The 19,970-nt window shown below is 41.4% G+C and overlaps 1 protein-coding gene across 4 annotated transcripts in view; it reads left to right on the forward strand.

Annotated features, from left to right (window-relative positions):
• The window catches only part of jmjd1cb (jumonji domain containing 1Cb), a 95,808-nt gene that overhangs the window by 57,323 nt on the left and 18,515 nt on the right, over positions 1-19,970 (forward strand). For 3 of the 4 annotated variants that reach the window (XR_013626492.1, XM_058061615.2, XM_058061616.2), the window contains exons 3-7: positions 10,305-10,418; positions 17,453-17,558; positions 18,390-18,514; positions 18,593-18,736; positions 19,770-19,811. Coding sequence is in view for 3 of the 4 variants with exons in the window: in XM_058061615.2 (XP_057917598.2) it covers positions 10,305-10,418; positions 17,453-17,558; positions 18,390-18,514; positions 18,593-18,736; positions 19,770-19,811 (531 nt within the window). In the remaining variant the exon portion in view is untranslated. Of the gene's footprint in view, positions 1-2,443; positions 2,956-10,304; positions 10,419-17,452; positions 17,559-18,389; positions 18,515-18,592; positions 18,737-19,769; positions 19,812-19,970 lie in introns of those variants that run through there. The other variant, XM_058061619.2, reaches the window with a different exon arrangement.

A 19,970-nucleotide genomic window follows, 5' to 3' on the forward strand; every position in this document is an offset into this window, starting at 1 on the left:
AATCCCAGAGTGCAGGCTTATGCGACTGGCTGAATAAGGCGATAAACGGTGAGTTGAATTCTGCCTTATTCAGTGTGTTTTTCCCAAATATACTCACAATATACTTACAATATCCAAGCTTTATTGCTGTAATTTTTGCTTCCTGAGAAATGCTTAGTTAGTTAGTTAGTTAGTGGAAAACTGGGTCAACAAACGTTACAACACGTTCCACCTCCACCAAGCCAGCCTATGCTCTCTCCTTGTCTTGCTCCCACGACGCAGATGGAGCCTAGCGACTATAATCTCTTGCCTCCTGCTGATCTGTGCATGTTTAATTTTAGCTTACCTTTATTGCCGCAAGGACAAAACAAAAAGATTTGTCTCCCCCATGCAACCAAATTGGCCCTGGCCCGATCCACGCTTTGTGTCTTTTCTGTTATAAAAGGTCTGCATTCTTTTTGTTTTTGTTGTAAATGGAAAAAGGTCCAAAACACTGTACAGTTGTCGCTCGATTATTGTAAAAAAAAAAAAAATATTATTGTAATTAGTTCTATAGACATATTCTATTTTTAAATGAAGGTTTAAATGTAATGTGTACACACCTAGAAGAAAGGGACTCAAAGGTGATTAGACAAAGTGTACCTGTAGATTTGTCCCAACCAAAGATGACGTCACAATGAACGCAATTGCGACCAAAGTCGTATTTGCACATTTTTTTCCCAGACCAACTACTCTCTCCCTATAACATTTATAAGTATTTTGCTTTTTTTTTTGCTCGCGGCACAAAAAGGTGATGATGCAACTCTACAATAGAAGAGAGCGTGTTTGATGAACACCATCACAGGGAGTTAAAAGGCATCTCGCCGTGTTGGGCAAAGGATGTTACACATTGAAGGGACGTTTTAACGCATGCACACAAAGTTCAGTCGCAAATGTGAAAACATGGTGTCATGGTGTTTATATTAGTGATTCTTTAGCAGCGCAGGCATTTTCTTAGGCGTTCAAAACGCCGCTGGCGTTTCAAGCAGCTGATGAGGCATGGTGAGTTGAAGGTGGATGTTGCAGAATGCAGTATTTGGTGCAAATCTCACCTAAAGTGTCTTTCTTTGAAGCAATCAATATGTCCCCCACAATCCACGCTACGATTGTGTCGCTCAGACAGAACAGAAAAGGAGCGCTTGATTTGCTGTACTTTGCCGAGTAACACACACCACAGGACGGGCAATCTCAAGTCATTGGAGTGTTGTTTTTTTTTTTTTTTTAAATGAATGATTATAATAATGGATTAGATTTTATAGCGCTTTTCAAGGTAACCAAAGTGCTACACCATTATTCATTCACTCCTGTCAGTCACGCATGCATTATTTACATTTTGGCGGCTACCTGGCCAGAAAGAACCTTTGTGTTCTCCATTGCTGCCGTTGGTCTGGTTCCATCTGATACGTTCATTGCTGCAGCGTTTCGCAGTTTCCCATGTTGCTGTTTCTGAAATAGCGGAACTGCAGTCACTTGTGGTAGACTCAATTTCCTGTGACGCTGCAAAGGCTTGTGATAACTATTAGCTGGATTCATTGATGTTGAATGAGATTGAGAGCTCGGTGAACTTTCATGTGTCGTCCTTGTGGGAATCACCTGCTTGTTTTGTTCATTTAGGGGTCTCAAACACGCGGCCCGTGGGCCAAATGTGGCCCGCAGGACACTAGTTTGAGGCCCCCGCCTTGATATGAAAGTTTAATGTTAGTGCGGCCTGCCCAAGTTTGATATGGATGCTGTATGGTATCATGTACCCAGAAAAAATTATTACGTTTGATTAATTTTCATGTTAAAGGTTAAATAACTGTTAATAGTTATCCTCTCTATCTGTGTGGAAGTGGTAAGTTTTTGGCTATTTAAGTTTAAAGGAAATAACTTGAAGGCTACCGTTTAGGTCGCTAGCTCTCTAGTTTGCGAGTTAGCATGTGTCTCAAGACCCTGCAGTTGCGCAATATGTTGTAAATAAAAAGAGTATAAATGTGACTATAGTCGTGTTTTGTCATGTCGACAGGGCTCTAATAATGCTTTGTTCATTTTAATCTGAAAAAAAATAATTTGTCTACCCACCAGCATGTGGTTTCTTAAGTTTCTATTATTTGACGTTTTATTATTATTATTATTATATTTATTACTGATTGATTGATTTTCTTTATTCTTGATTTGTTTATTTATTTTTCATCTTATTTTGTGCAGAAAAATAAAAAGTAAGATATTTGAGAACAGTGGAATGTTTTATCAGAGCTTTTCTTGTAGAAAATTGGAACCAAAGCGAAGTTTTTTAAATTTTTTTTTTTTTAATAAATGCGTTTGTTTTTTTTGGGGGGGGGGGAAACCTGATGCGGCCCAGTCTTACCCAGACCCGAGCTCCAGTGGCCCCCCAAGTAAATTGAGTTTGAGACCCCTGATCTAAGCACATTGTTAGCATTAGACTGTCAGACATATCCTTATTAGTGTTGGTACCAGCCATGGTTGCGTCAGCAGGAGCAGGAATGCAATCACTGATAGTGTAGGGGGAAAGGCGAGTTGTGAAGGAGACCTTTATTGATTTATAGAGCTAAGAGGCAGTCGGACAAAATAAAAGAGAGTGAGTGAGTCGTAAAATTTGGAGATCAAGCCAGCAGCGCCCGGCGTTGGTCCCTCCCCCCACCTCCCTCTCGCTCTCATTCCCTCTCTTGCTTCTGCTCCTTGCCTCAGCAGCAGTTAAAATGTCGGCTGTGTAGCTCGTCCTCTGCTTTGCTTTCTCTCCCTCTTGGCCATCTGTCTGTTTTTCACCACAAGAGGAAACCACTTTTTTCCCCTCTTGCTTGCCTTTTATATCCTCATCACCCGTCTTGTGTTTCTGCTGGTCTTCCCCTTTGCTTGGTGGAAAAGGCTTTTGTTTTGGTTTCAAGGTTCTTTCTGCTCAACCATTCCTTTTTTGAGGTTTGAAGACGAAGGAGAGAGGTAATCTGCCAGCTTTTTGTTCTTTTGCTATCCATGACAGTGGAGAGCGTAAAGCCCGTTCTAGAATAGACTGGATGAAAGTAACCATGGCATTCGTGGTTGATGGTTTATGTATGCTGGGTTAGTGTGTGTACTGCTGCTCGCTCTGAAGATGTTGTACAGCAATCTGCTTCATCTATAGCCACTTGTGTGTCTACATCTCTGGTATTTTGTATTTCATTGTACTTCCATCGGACAGTATGGAGCGAGTTATTGAAACACAACTCTACAACCAGTCTTTTGCTTGTGGGTTCCATTTCTCTATTTCGGTTGTGTGGACAATGACATGCCGGTTTTGAAGTTTTGAGAAATTGTACAAAGCATATCCACTGTATATCATGGATTACGACATACAAGTAGCAATACGGTACTGGCTACTTGCTTTTCATTACGGTTTTGTATATTTGTTATGCCCATTTATAAAATGTGTCAAAATGTTAAACACATTTCACAGTTCTCTTACTCCTTTTGTGCAAATATAACCACGTGATGTTCCTTCATATTACTTATTAAGCATGCCTACAGCTAATATCAGCTAATACCATGTACCCACAACAGACATCGAGAAACATAGAGGTCGAGGTTCGTAACATAACATCAAGTCATGTGGAAAAAATGAGTACACCCCGTGGCTAAGGAACTCCAGTAACTCCTGAAGCGCTGCTCACCAAAAGGTGAAATATGGTAAAACCTTCACCTTACTGTGTTGCCTGTGGTCTGATATTAAAGCCAGTGGCATTTGGTACACCGCTTTAGTGGAATGACAAGCACATTTCTGGAAGATTGTAACCAAAACATCTTTTCAGGAGACTTGCCAACTAATGTGTTTATGTTTATTTGGATGGGACAGCGACGTATGTTCATGGGCATACAATAAATGGAAATGAATATGCCGCATTTACCGCATACAAAACATAAAACCATAGCATACAATGTAGTAAAATATTTTTTTGTGGCATGCATTGCAGATGCAAACAAATGGCGGACATGTTTGTTTACACCACACACAAAGGTCTCTCTGCAGGCTGCAATAGTGACATCCACAGATGATTGGGATCAGCAATGAAAGTACAGTAAAGTCTTGTTATATCGATATCGGTTAAAATGAATTACTACTTATTACGATACTATTTTCATTTCCCGGCAAATTTCTAGTCTTTTATGATATAATTAGCTCCGTTAGTACGATACACGGTTATTATGATAATCCGGTTACTACGATGCCCTTTTCATCTCCCGCCAGCCAATTTGGTCTGCTTATATCGATACAAAAGCAGCTTAAATCAATCTTTGCTTAAGGATTTCAATACCAAAAAAGAACACGGCGAACGGCTGCTTCCAGTCAACTTTATTTTTCACACTTCCACTACCAGAGTGCAGCACACACAGCGGAAAACACCCATCCCTCGCGCCTACCCCTCCGGGTGGCAACACCTTCCCTAACGATAGTTCCGGGGTGAATTATGTCCCGGTAACCGGTAATCACTACAGCGTAAGTTTATTTTTATTTACTGTAGTACAAAATTTATTGTAGTACAAAAGCATGCTAGATACGCAATCCATGAACTCAAGGAGAAAATTACATGCCATATCAAAGATCCGCCCACTTTTAATGCAGTTCGGCGCAGGATCGGATATATGGATAGTTCGGTTATATCGGTATTTTTTTCGACTCCCGAGAATATCGATATAATGAGACTTAACTGTATTGGCATATACCAATCACATATTTTTCCAAACATCTATCATCGCTATTTGTCTCACAAGATATATCTGTATTACATGTATGTTCTGGGGACATACTGTACATAAATAATGTACAGTTACGTGTGTTTGGAGATATCAGAGATGACTTACAATGTCATACAGTGATTGACCAAGGTTGGAAACCACAGAACCCCCAAGTTAATGGTTGATGAAGCCAGATACTTGCGAGTATCGTTCTTTTTTTTTACAGAATGTGGTACTAGGTTGTTAATTTGTCTGTGAATGAAGTAAAGTTCACCGTTGGTTATTTAACTGTGCTGCCTCTGTGGACTTTGTGTTCCTCGCCACTTGGTGAAGGGGGAGTTTTTAACGGTTGAGTGTAGCTCCTAGTTAAATGGATATGGTTGCATCTCCTTGCTTTCATGACTTACAGTACAGTATCACCCTGCTTATAGATGCCAAATGGTGTTGGTACCCATGGGACAGAATGGTTGCTTTGTTTTGGTGTGCCAGCGGAACATAACACACCAGGACTAATGCAATGGAGGGCCACAGCCACTGCATGTACTGTCTGTCACTCCGGCATGCCATCTCAGCATCGTATGTGCATGACGGTCTATGGGAGTTACAGTTAGTGGCCATTGATTACCTCGAGACCGAGAGAGTGGGGGCTTGGAAGGAGCAGCTGTGTTTTGACACCCCTGGTCATTTACTATCAGAGCAATAAGCAGATTACAGTCCAACCTGCCCGAGTGTGCATGAGTGTGCCATGTAAAGCAGCTGTTACTGTGACCCACTTAGGGAAGGCTTTTTGCAGTCTAACTATATCATGTTATCAAATGCTCAAGGGCAAATGTCTGGAAACCAATTTTTTACTTTCCGGCTTTTTCTTCTCGAACATGACACGTAACGTCTCCTCGCATAATAAGTGTGTCCGGCTTGCTATCCTGCGCATATGATCATAATTTCTCTCATTTTGGTGCTTGTGATTTAACTGATTTATTGTTTAATCTCACTTAAGAATCTCTGAGAAAAGTCCTCCTCTTGAAGTATGTCCACACGGAAACGTTCCTTTTTTTTTGGCATATTGAAAACATTGGCATTGGTGGGATTAGTGAATAGATGCATGCAGACAGGAACTTGTCACACTGTGAAAATGATGTAATACACAAGGCACACCTGTGACAGTGTAAACAGCCACGCTGATGAAACTGTGTGAGAGCAGAACGAAAGCATGCACATAAGTCGGTCATCTTGGGCTTGTTTAGACTGACAACAAAGGGGAATTACCTCTGCCAGTCATTTTGGAGTATAAAACAACCGTATATCAGGACGATATGACTTTGGTGTGTCATAGTCGGATATTATGTTGGCGTGTCAGCTTATGACGGTGACGGGGGGGCGCTGATGTCTGCATTTTCAGAAATGAACAACAAGCTGGTGTTTTCATATATTCCCGCTCCTCACCTTGCCCTCCCTACTCAACTGATAGCAGTCTAAACACAATGATGGCTAATTTTATGAGAATGCGGTGCAATGCCCGGCTTGCAGCAGTCAACTTGGTGAGCAACCAAAGACACTATTAACTATTCAGCTTGTTAGCTTCATTGGTTGCTAGTGACCAATAACGAGTTAAGAGAAAGTAGTATTGGAGTTGGAACCAATTTACCGTTAGAACGGTCACTTTTTCTTATGATGTGTTATTACAAGAGTGGATTTTGTTGGAAGGTATGCATCATTAAATTCTAGAGGGTTTGCAGAAGGAGCAACAAGATGTCGCCTCAACGCAAACAATGTCCAGAATGTCCAGTATGAGTTGAATGCTTTGATGCTAAAATGATTTGTATTGTTTGACAAATGTGGAAGGAGCTGATCACCGGAATAATGATACACACTATTTTTCCACCTAGTCTTTATATCTAGTTGGTGTAGATAAATCGCACACGTGTTTATTAAGCATATATTTTTCCAGTGCTCTCCTTCCTTTGTTAGAAAAATAACATATCCCACAAGGCCACAGCTCCTTGGAGTAAGGCCTGACTCAGAACACACGGAACCTTTGGGAGACTGACATCACCCTCAGGTACAGAGATGCTCTCCACCCGCAATGCGTAGTTACAAAACGAACTGTTTAAGGGGCAGATCTGTCACATCTGAATGTATCGCTGCAATGGGACAACCATCTCATTGAGGTGTTTGCGTTTATAGCAATCAAAGGCTCTGTGTGTGTGTGTTTTTTTTTTTGTTTGTATTCCGCTTGTGCGCTATGACATCTGACTACAGCGAATGACTCATCAAAACTGGAGTCGGTAAAAGGAATCAAGTTTCCCATCACTAATACACTGAGAGGTGTAATGGGACTGCTGCTTCTTCCCAAGCCTTGTCGCCGTGCAGTGTGCATATCAAGTTGCTACCGGAGGAAATTACCTCAATGAGTGCATTGTGTTGTGGTGTCAGTGTTTGAAGTCGAGTTCACATCTACGGTACGTTCCTCTTGGCATTGGTGGTGGTAGTGCCATGGTCTGGGGAGGCATGAAACATGAATGCACCGTGGCATTTTGAAGCAGCGCATCAATCCCCTCCCTCGGGAAACTGAGCCTCAAGGCAGTTTTTCCATGATAAACACCCCGAACACGCCTCCTAGGCATCTGAAGGTTGAGGCGATGGAGACTTCTAGTAGCCACTTTTGCTCTGCAATGTCAGAATGGAAGCGTGAAAGAGGATTTCAGTAACAACCTGACGTCCATGCCCACAAGTTCACTGACAAACATTTTAACCATCATGGCAGTATCACGGTATACTTCCATCCTAGCTGTACACTCGGTTTCATTTTGAAGGTCAATTTAATTATATAGCACATTACCAACACTTCAACTACCCAAAGTGCTGTACAGCGGCCAATAAAACACAAAATGACTAAAACAGTACAATCAATAATGATAGTTAGTCCAAGCGGCAAGTAATGGATGAACAAGTCAATACCATGTTCAAAGATGGCTAGGTAAGGTTTCACTTTCAATTGTCTCAACAGCACTCATCTGTCTACAATGTTTAAAAAACATGCCTTTAAAACATGCCAATGTTTTTTTTTACCTGTGCTTGGCAGTATGAGGATAATGGGCCCAGTACACTGTCAACAGCATCCAAAAGAGCTGGGTGCCAAAAATAAGAGTGTCTTGTATTTACAGTAGTCTTCCTGCTTGTTATGTGGCTGCCTGCTTTTGTGAGATGATGTTATGCATTCTTGTTTCCTTTGGAAAGCCCTATATAAATTCATCTTCTTGTTGTTATTATTTGTCTGAAACTTGCAAATCTAAGTAATTTCTCTGACATAAAGATTACACAATGAGTACACACACACACACAGGCCGGGCTTTGGATCTTTCGTGATAATCAAGATGTCATGATACTTCTTAGTTTTGACCATCTTTTGGTGTATTTGTTTGAATATTTTTTTGCTTAGAGGATTTCTTATTGTTTAGATCAGGGGTCTCAAACTTGCGGCCCACGGGCCAAATGCGGCCCGCGAGACGCTAGTTTGAGGCCCCCACCTTGATACCAAAGTTTAATGTTGAAATGACAGCTTAAAGCTGTGTGCACACCGGACACAATTAACATGATTTTGCCCCGCCCATACTGTTACCCTACCCAGTTACCCCGCGCTGTTTTGCTTTGGATTAGCAATGAAGCTAAAGGCTTATGACGCTGGGTACAAATAAATGCAGGAAATGATAAAGCATCTCATCAAACATGTTGTTAAAGTTACGACGCTGCTCCCAGATGGAACTGAGTACGATGCTAACTTGCTAATTGGGTAAAATTATTAAGTTTCATTCCTGTTCATGTTAAAGGTTAAATAACTGTTAATACTGTACATTTGAATCTGAAAAAAATAATTTCTCTACCAACTGTATGTGGTTTCTTACGTTTTTCTTATTTGCTGTTTTATTATTATTTTACGTATTTATTACTGATTGATTGATTTATTGTCTTTATTCTTAATTAGTTGTTTTTTTCATCTTATTTTGTGTATAGAAAAATAAAAAAATAATATATTTGAGAACAGTGAAATGTTTTATCAGATATTTTGGTGTGGAAAACCGGAACCAAAGTACTGAAAAAGTGTAGGGTATCGCAGAAGCAAAAGCATTGATTTTTTTTTTTCCAGTTTTTGGGTTTTTTTTTTTTTTTTTTTTTTGAAAACCGGCTTCACCCAGAACCTAGCTCCGGTGGCCCCCAGGTAAATTGAGTTTGAGACCCCTGGTTTAGATGATACTTTGCACAACAATTGAAGCAAGGATCAATCCGAGGTAGAATTGCGGTTTAAGTGTGGTTACACAGTGACGGCAGAATGCTTTTTCCTGGCAGTGCTCACAGATGAGTCGTAGTGAGTGCGTGACTGAGAACATGAACAACAGGAATGATTGCAAATCAGTTGTTGGCATACACTATGTACTGTACAGAAACCTTTCTATCCTGTCTTGGAGACTCATTTATCCATCCGTTCGTTTTCTATATACAGGCTTGTGGGTAGCCTATCCCAGCTGACTTTGAGCGAGAGGCGGGGGTATTATGGTCAGCGGTCAATGGCGGGGCATGCATAGACAACCAACCATTCATATACCCACATTCACACCCAATGGGTGCTGAGCCTAACACGCGTGGGTTTGGCACAGAAGGAAGCTGATTAACCCGGTAAACCGCACACCCAAAATGTGATTCAGTGTCAAACAAGACAATTTTTCTTTAAAACCTTGGATGACACCAGGTGTCATAAATTAGGAGTACAAGATTAAACATCACTGCTTGCGTTATTGCGTCTTCATTTAAAAAGACTAATGGGGGAAATTGACACTGTTAACCGTATCAAGAATACAATATTCATCAGTCACTGCAGGGCTACCAAGTACAATAGGTAGCATCTCTGGTTGGACATACGTACATCTCTTGACAGACAGAAATAGAACTGCAGACACACACACACACAACCTCCATGTTTTCCTTGCATACACAGTATGACACAGCCTCATGTGGGTGTTTGAAGGCGTGGTTACAGCGGTCATGTTTCCCACCTCTCATCTCGCCATCTGACTGACCTTGTTGTGTAAGCATAAATCACAGCATCCCCCACCCTCCCTCTTCACGCTCACAAATACTTGCCACTCCAATACGTGCCATGTTATTCTGAGGGAAAAAAAATCCAATTATGAAAAACAGCAAATGTATATGACTGACTCACAACACACATATAAATGTGAAGACCCAAAATGAAGATGCGACTGCTCCTTCCCTCTGATGGATGGATAGACTGCGTGTTTGCATTAAATATGCAGCATCAAAGTGGAGTGTACTGCCTTTGAACTGTCAGACTTACTCTTTTCATTAATTTATTCATCACGATGGAGCGCTTCTCTCCCTTTTCCTCAACCTTTCTTCTTGTGTGCCTCTCTTCGTTATGTTTCTACTTGTCGGTTTCTTCTTAGGTTTTGTATTAAGGTTGTCTTCTCGTCTTCATCTACATTGACTTTGACATTGACTGTGGTATTTTGAACACATAATAGTGCTATTGTTGACTAAAAGTTTCTTTGTGTGTGTGTGTGCAGGCGTTTAAACCAGTGGTGGGGAAGAGCCTGTTGTCATCAGTAACAGCGGTGGAATTCTTATTAGATCGACGGCTGGACTTCCTCTCCGATCAATCGTCCTACCAACCATACCAGGTAATTTATTCAAATGCAGCAGATACTGTTAGCGGACTGATTGTGTTGATAGCCTCACAGCGCTTGACAATGGAAATGCACAAAGAACACAATGTCTGCAACCGTACTGAACTGGAAATCACCTTGAATTTTAATATTTCAGCATTCCAATAAATCTTTAAATAGCTTTGGGAGCGTTTCAGCATTACGGCGGGGGTGTCAAGCTCCTCTTCACTGAGAGCCGTATTGCAAATGAATAACAATCACTCGAAACTGAAGCGTATTATTTTGTATTTGCAATTAGTGTAATGGACACATCCAGTACTTTGTCCAAATAGCGTACATTTAATGACGTCCATATTCTGCCCGTTGTGACCCAAGAAGTGTCGTTCTGTAACATTGCCGGATTAGCCATTATATTGTACTTTTTGTGTTGGATTAGTTCTATTATGAATGATAAGCCTAGCTTGCACTTGGCTTTCTTTTGTGCAATCAGAGCTTGTTTTCTGGAGTTGAACATCTTGTCGGACCCTTCCAAACGGAGGAATTAATATAGCAAGGAGTGATGCCTTGTGTTACAAGTGACACAGCGGGACCAAATAGAGGGGTCGTTTTGTGCCAGTGTGCACCATTTTTGATTACCAATTGCACACAAAGACTGGGCAAACTAGTCTTCACGCTTTTCAGGCGTGCCATAAAAACCAAAAATGCTACGCATTGCCAGGGCAAATTACGGGATAATGTGGAGGCAAATGTGTGTAAATGCCGCTTGAGGGTTATTGTGAAGTGCTTGTACGTACATGTATGCTGTTGTGGTGCTTTTGTGCAGTTGTAAAAGTGCTTTAGGACACTGTGTTTTTGCCCTTGGCATCAACTGCAGTATCCCCCCCAATGCCCTGCCCCATTTTACTATAGGACACGTACACATTATATCAAAATACTTTTCCACCCAACACAACCCAAACCTATAAGAGTATGATGTGATAGAAATGTTACTACCTGTTTTCCCCTGCCTGGTAATCATTTTAAACATATTCTAACATTTCCCATAAACCTTCATTCAAGTTTGAACATTGTTGTCTTCATATAAATGTTGAAGCCCTCCTTGAGTCCCTCACATCAGCAGTGACCGCAGGAACATGAAATTAAGGAAAGTGGGAGCCTCACTCTTTTCCTGACACATTCAGGCACACACACACACACACACACACACACACTTAAGCAGCAGGCTGGGTTGGCCCACTCAACAGTGACTTCATTGTACAGTCTATGCCAAACAGATTGTAGCCCCCTCCCTCGTCTTCCTCCCTCCAGTCTTCCTGACCAACTGGAAAAACAGAGAAGGGAGTGGCCACAGTTTCATTGCTGTGTGTGTGTGTGTGTGTGCATGCGTGCCTGACAGTGCGAGTGACTGTGAGAGTAGGACTGTTTTTACAGCTCTGATGAGTTCAAAGGTCTCTAATAGAATAGGCAGCTCTGTGTGGGGAGGGGTGATTTAGCAATGGAGGACTCGGTGTGTGTGTGTGTGTGTGTTGCGAGCAAATGGACAGGAGGGAGAAAATACAAATTCGTACTGCTGACTCAGGGGTTTAACCAACTACATCCACACACAGTTGAGAAACAGACCTTAAAGTACCCCCCCCCCCACCCAACCCCCACCCCTCTGTTTCTCACAGCTGTGTTCAATCAGTCAGTACACGACGAGCAACAACGTTAGCAGTAAAGGTCCATCTCATCTCTCGAACATCTGAACACATTTCAATATGACACCGCACGGTCTGTCCATTAGAAAACCATTACAGTCTAGGGTGTCTCCATGCCTGCAAACACACTCCACCTGGAAATGTCCTCACGTCCCTGCATGAATCACTGCAGCAAAGCAAAACATTGTCTATAAATGCAATCTCAGGTGCAAATAAGCCAATCGCGGAATATTATTCATAATAATAATAATAAATAAGTAATGATGTGGACTGGATGCAGGGTGAAAGTCAGCTGGGATAGGCTCCATCATACCCCCACGACGCTGTGTTTTGTGGTCAATCAGTTTCAAACTGAAATGTCCATCTCTGACATCCGAGACGGCGATGTAACATAGTTGTCTTCCAGTTCCAGTTGCCATTTTGTTAGCAAGCTAGTATGTTCACAAGGAGATTAGCAATACGGAAATATACAAAAATACGTAAAGGACACAGTTGGGTATCAATAACAAGACAATGAGGTAATTGCAGAATGCATGCAAACGGAGGTAAAATCCACCCATGCATCTTCTTCTGCTTATCCGAGTTGGGGTCGCGGAGGAAGTAACCTAAGCGGGGAAGCCCAGGCTTTCCTCTCCCCGGCTATTTGGTCCGGCTCCTCCCGGTGGTTTCCAAGGCGTTCCCAGGGAAGTTGACAGAGACTCTATTTGACCAAGGCAAAACTGTGACATTATTTTTTTTTTACATTTTACATTAACAACCGGGGTTCCAGTGTACAGAATAGAATTCCAATTTCGAACAGGAAATAAATAAATCCAGGAATATATGAGGGAGCAAATGGAGAACCACAAACGTTGTGCACTTAAAAAGAAGCTTTCAAATTAATTTCTACACATGTCACTCAAAATAGCCGCATCATTTCCCACCGGGAGATTGTTTATTTGAACTTGAACGTTTGTGACCACACTGTTATTATTATTATTTTTTATTACCATTCCTCTGCTTTATGCTTGCAACATATATGTGACAGAATTGTAGCGAATGCAATATCCTTGTGTTCTCCATGAATGTTTTGCTGTTTGATGTAATCTGTTATGATGATAATTTGATGGACTGATTTATTTAACAAAGGAGTCAGCTTGTATAGTTTCGAATCAGTGCGAGAGTTATGTTCTTTGCCAAGTTGTTGTTCATCCATGACAACGCTGGCGTAAAAAGTGGCAACGTCCCATTTTGTGTCGCAGAGCATTTATTGTGAGCCGTGGTGGAGATTGCACCGTTCAAGCTTCGAGCTGAGCAGGCACAAGTCATCCATGAATGTAAATCATTCATTTACTGAAACAGCTGAATGGACTGAGGGGGAACTTAGAGCAGCAGCACACTTCCACTTATTGCCACTGCATCGTAATAGATTCCAGCAGGATTCTTGTACTGTAGTTTGCTTTGCTGCGGTTATCATTTAGCCTTAGCATGTTGAAATTGGTAAACTGTAAGCCAGAATAGGCAAGGTCGTTGTATTTGTCAATATCACAAGCCATCAAAACTGTACAGTAAGGTCTTAAACAGTTTCACAGTTCATTATGGGACGTTGGTTGACCTCTGGTTGGTTGATGCTTCAAAAAAGGAACGGATAGAGAGAGTCAAAATGAAACCTTCAAACTACAGTAAAGTCTCGTTATATCGATATCGGTTAAAACGAATTACTACTTATTACGATACTATTTTCATTTCCCGGCAAATTTCTAGTCTTTTATGATATAATTAGCTCCGTTAGTACGATACACGGTTATTATGATAATCCGGTTACTAGGATGCCCTTTTCATCTCCCGCCAGCCAATTTGGTCTGCTTATATCGATACAAAAGCAGCTTAAATCAATCTTTGCTTAAGGATTTCAATACCAAAAAAGAACACGGCGAACGGCTGCTTCCAGTCAACTTTATTTTTCACACTTCCACCACCAGAGTGCAGCACACACAGCGGAAAACACCCGTCCCTCGGGCCTACCCCTCCGGGTGGCAACACCTTCCCTATCGATAGGGGTTCCGGGGTGAATTATGTTCCGGGGTGAATTATGTCCCGGTAACCGGTAATCACTACAGCGTAAGTTTATTTTTATTTACTGTAGTACAAAATGTATTGTAGTACAAAAGCATGCTAGATACGCAATCCATGAACTCAAGGAGAAAATTACATGCCATATCAAAGATCCTCCCACTTTTAATGCAGTTCGGCGCAGGATCGGATATATGGATAGTCCGGTTATATCGGTATTTTTTCCGACTCCCGAGAATATCGATATAACGAGACTTTACTGTACTTGAATTTGGTGTACAGAGTCTAAGGAAAAGTTTCTCTCCTGGATCGAGGTGTATGTGCAGAAGTACTGACCTTGCGGCTAATTTCCAAGCGTTCATTAATCGCGGGGACATGAACCAGCAGGGAGGGACTGCAAGTGTCCAATGTCAGCATGAGGTGCAAAGGGGGAGCGGCGGGGCTGCACAGTGGTGAGGTTTCATCGAAAATGCTTAAAAATTCAGTGCGGCTCACGTTCCAGTATATAATCTGTTCTAATTGCATTGCATTTTTTAACATTATTAGAGCCGTGTACACATGAGTAACATACCTAAAGTCACCTTTGCTAGTATTCAATGTTTACAATGCATTGCACAACTCTTATGCTGCAGGGACTCAAGACGACTGCTAGCTAGCGAGCTAAGCAGTTAGCCTTCATATGATTTCTTTAAACTTAAGAAGCTAAAAACTTACCACTTCCACACAGAATGGGAGGAGATCTTATTTTCCACTTTATCATGCCCGACATGCCGTAGCTGACTTTGTGACTTCATTCAGTGTTAAGGTAATGCGGCAAAGTTTTGTGTCATTACTGCCACCTAGTGACCAGAATACTACATATCACTTGTATTTCATATGTTTAAGTTAATAATAGGCCATAGTCAACCACAAAATGGAGAAAAACAGAACATGGTCACTGTAGGCATGCATCAGAAAGTCCACAAAGAATAGAAACAACATGGCAACACAAACAACAACTTGCCAAAACTCCAAAATTGGCCGCCTAATTTTGGATTAACATCAACAGTTCGATTATATAAACTGAATTTGCCGTGCTAGCCTTACCTGGTTTAAATGGTCCACTGGTGATTTTGTTAATGCATGGTAAATATCGGTCTTCTGTTAAACACACGTCATTTTACGCTTCTTTATTAGCTCAAATTAGGCTTATTTTGTATCAGAATTTATAAGAAAACATTCAGCCTAAAAATGTACACTCACTATGGTCACCACCCCATAGTCAAAATGGTACACATGATCACATGACATCCTGACGGCGAGATTAATCGTGGAATCAGTCCTCCGAACCGAATCGTCACATAGTGGACTACTCTAAGACCTAGTCTAGGACTCTCCTAGTTGATGCTGCATGAATGGCTTTAATTAGGGCAGGATGACAAAGTTAGTAACTGTCACTCACAGTGAAGCCCAGTGGTGAGATGATATTAATATACTGGCCTAGTGTGGAATGCTTCACTGCTAACGTGGAGATTAGTTTCAATGCTAGTCTGAATGAGATATCTATTTTAAAAGGCTGCATGAAAATTAATGGTAGTGACAGTGACGTGGCGTAATGGGCTAGCTTAAGTTGAAATATTCAGGCCGGGTACACCCTTGGACTGGTGGCCGGCCAATCACAGGGCACATATAGACAAACAACCATTCACACTCACATTCATACTTATGGACAATTTGGAGTCGCCAATTAACCTAGCATGTTTGCAAACTCCACACAGAGATGGCCAAGGTCGGGTCTCCTGGGCTGTGTGGCCTGCGCGCTAACCACTAGACCACTGTGCAGCCTCAGATTATAGTTTCAAATTGGCTCTCCTCTAATCATAAAAAGTTTCATTAATGTTCAGTTATGTTGTCATTGACTAATATTTAAATATATGCGGTATATTTAAGTTTGACAAAGATGCACTATACTGAGGCCATGCAATGTTCTCTGAGCTCTAACAAGATGGATCTCTATCTGGCTCTCTGTGGTCCCGTGGCTTCCTTGAGATCCTTAACAAGCTCCTCCTGTGTCATTCTATGCCGATCCCCCACCTTTCTCACAATCACTCTGACCCCATGAGGTGAGGTCTTGCATGGCGTCACCAAAGCGAGGGTGATGGTTATCTTCTATTTGCTCCATTTTCCATTTATCGCACCAAGAGTGGCCTCTTTGTCATCAAGCTTCTTTCTGCAGGAAAGGTCTAATCTGTGAGCTTCATGGGCACATCAGAAATCTTTCTGGTCGATCCGACAGGCAAGGGAGCCAATACTTATTTCATTTAATCAAATGTGTTGCAATAAACCTAGCATGATGTAATAAGAATAAGTCAAAGTATAAGATCATAAAGTCTATTTACATGATTGATCATTTTAAAGGCAAACACCCAAACTGCAAGAGTGTACAAAAAGTATGTATTTGCTGACCTCCACAGGGCTACATTCCAGCGTGCTATTTTGAGTGTGTATGCTGGTTTTAATTTAGAAAGTAGAACACTGCATAGGGAGAGAGAGAGACTTCAGGGTAAAATGAAAGCCAGACGTCACCTAATCTCTTCTTCCTGCCGGCTGCATACTCCATGCCTTGACTTGGATCCTACAGAAAACTATTTCACATACGTACCTTATTCCTTTCTCAAGACAAAAGCCTCACATCACCATCCAAAATCTATTCATTCTTTATGGAGTTTAACAATAAAAACACTACAATATCAGCATTGAGTGTAACTGTAAATATTTTTCCATCATGTGATTCACCTGTTCTTCATTACCCTCCACGCCTGTCCAAAGCAACCCCAAATGAACTGTGTGCACCAAGCAGAAACAAAATAAGAGTGCTCCCGATGTGGTGGCTGTGGTTAGCTTCACGCAGTGGCACAATGCACGGGATATTTCAATAACATGAATTGTTTTTAGAGTACTGCATTGATACAGCCGTGCAGTCCAAGTGGTAGTATCAGACGTTGTTTTAGGAAAGCTAACAAAACGCTGCTTGTTTAGAAAGAACGCTTTGAGTTATTTAGGCTGTCAAAAATAGCACCTTAATTGCAGCAACAAATTTATTTAATCAATTTTGTTAAAATGTTAATTTGTCAAATCCAACTGATCTCCAGGTGCAAACTACAGTTAAATCAACATTTAAAGGAATAATAGCTGCGGTGTATAGAAGTTGGCTTGTGCATCACTAAAAATAAAGATAGCATAAAAATGATGTTTTATTTGTACAAACATCAGCATGGGCTGAATAATTATTTCTAAACCGTGCGTTCTGTTGAATTTCAGGATGAGGTGGATGGTCAGAACCCAGTGTTGAGAGAGAATCCTCAGCTCCATGAGGAACTGAGGGGCTGGCTCAAAGACCAGAAAGTGCAGGAAATTTTTATGCAAGGTAAGTTTTTTTTTAGTATGGGACAATGAAATAAAAATATCCCAATGGGAAGTCATCACTAGATGATGAAAAGTCGAAATTATGAGATGAAAACTCATAATTATCAGGTTAAAAAGTCAAAGTTATGAGATGGGAAAAGTCTTGATTGAGATAAAAAAAATATCATAATCATATTTATTAGATAAAAGTCATAAGTATGAGATAAAAAGTCAAAATTGTGAGACACAAACGGTCTCATTTTTATCGTAATAATTATGACTCTAACCAGGGTTCAATTCCACCCTCGGCTATCTCTGTGTGGAGTTTGCATGTTCTCCCCGTGCATGCGTGGGTTTTCTCCGGGTACTCCGGTTTCCTCCCACATTCCAAAAACATGCTAGGTTAATTGGCCACTCCAAATTGTCCATAGGTATGAATGTGAGTGTGAATGGTTGTTTGTCTATATGTGCCCTGTGATTGGCTGGCGACCAGTCCAGGGTGTACCCCGCCTCTTGCCCGAAGACAGCTGGGATAGGCTCCAGCACCCCTGCGACCCTTGTGAGGAAAAGCGGTAGAAAAAATGAATGAATGAATGAATTTGGACATTAGATCTCAAAATGATGACTTTCTTAGCTTATAACTCCTGTATCTCGCAATTTTGACTTTTTATCTCATAATTTTGACTTCCCATTGGGATATTTTTTTCAGTGCAGAAACAGGCATCCATAGAAAAGTGATAGAATCTTTACCTTTGTTACATATGATCATTTGATGATATTTTTTTTGCATGAAGAATGATGGATATATTTTGGATGGCAGATTAAGAACTAAAGCAACTGTGCTGACTTCCAGGTCCCTATTCATTGAATGGCTACCGTGTGCGTGTGTACAGACAAGACTCGGCTACCCAGTGGTTCACTGGCATCATCACACATCACGACCTCTTTAGCCGAAACATGGTCGTTATGAATGACCAGGTACGTTATTCCACCAGAAAAAGCTCACCTGAGAAGTATGCGGCTTTCCACTGTCGGCTTATTCTGCTCCATTTTTAGGTGCTAGAGCCTCAAAATGTGGATCCATCCATGATCCAGATGACCTTTCTAGATGACGTGGTTCATTCTCTTTTGAAAGGAGAAAATATTGGCATCACCTCCAGACGAAGGTCGCGATCTAGCCAGAACAACAACTCTTCCCATGTGAGTACACATCTGTTGACATGTTTGTCGTGTTATTAGATAAATATTGATTGTGAACTGCTCCAGATGATGTAGTAGTGTTGATGTTTGGTGTTCTTTAGATATATTTAAGGTTTGTCTTTTTGTTGTGACACCATGCATTTGATGCATATTGTTCCTTTTGTTAATCTGCTCGTCTAAATATTTGATCACACTTTCCAAAAACCTTGAGCTAGAGCATCTCTGTTTTAGAATTTGATAGGAAAAAGCGCTTCCAGAGTGATTAGATGTATTTTCCCAGACAGAAGCATTCATTCATGGTGGTTACAATGTGCTCATTTCATGTGATGGCTAATATGATGAAGGCCCCGCAGCCAATCACAAATGCCTTCTTATTCAGTCCACTCTCACTCACTACGTTTATATGCACTAAAAGAAAGAAATGATCGGATGAATCCTGTTGAAACTAGATTGTGTTAAACTTTTTAAAGATCGAATCGACACGTGTTGACCCGATTTGGAAACCTGCATGGTTCCACTTCCACGGGCTTCCTACGAATGCGCCGTCCCCGAGATCCGGGCACATAACTAAGGAACTGCCTGTTGCTTTTCAGCCCGTCCTTTGTTTGTGGAAGTGGTATTGTAGGAGCAGTCAGCTGCCTCTGAGGAGCACCAGAACCACAAGAGCCAAAGCAGATGTTATTTTTACACACAGTAAAACGTTACCAACCACACATAGACAACTGTTTTCCATTTGACCAGTGACTCCTAGCATGGAGCACTCTCCTCCTCTATGAAGAACTCACACAGCTAAACAAGTCAAAGTGCTCAATGAGCGTCTTTGGCCAACCAATCGAATTAAAGCCAGTTCATGTAGACTGGGGGCTTCACAGAAGTGTGAACTCCAGTATAGCAGGAATCCCAGTGACGGTGCATGTAAACGTACTGACTGGGTCCTGACCTGCCCATCCGACTCTCAGCCAGCCCCGTCTGCTCCTTCGTTTTACTCATTTCACTCTTTTCTTTCTTTTTCTTTTTCTGCTTCATGTTCAAGATGGCGGGAGGGAGACCTGGCGGGACCACTGGCAACACTCAGGTACACCAACACCCCCCAGATGCCCTCCTCAAACTCGTTTCAAGCGCCGAACACTCACTCGCCACAATGTTGTATTAGTGTTAGTACTAGTACTAGTATTAGTATTTTGAGACTGTGTGATGTACTGTGGGGGAAAATCACCTACTGATTTCTTTAAGT

This window comes from Doryrhamphus excisus, linkage group LG2 (genome assembly GCF_037039965.1).
Source record: "Doryrhamphus excisus strain RoL-2023G ecotype Guam linkage group LG2, RoL_Dexc_Guam_v1.1, whole genome shotgun sequence".
Taxonomy (NCBI): Eukaryota; Metazoa; Chordata; class Actinopteri; order Syngnathiformes; family Syngnathidae; genus Doryrhamphus; species Doryrhamphus excisus.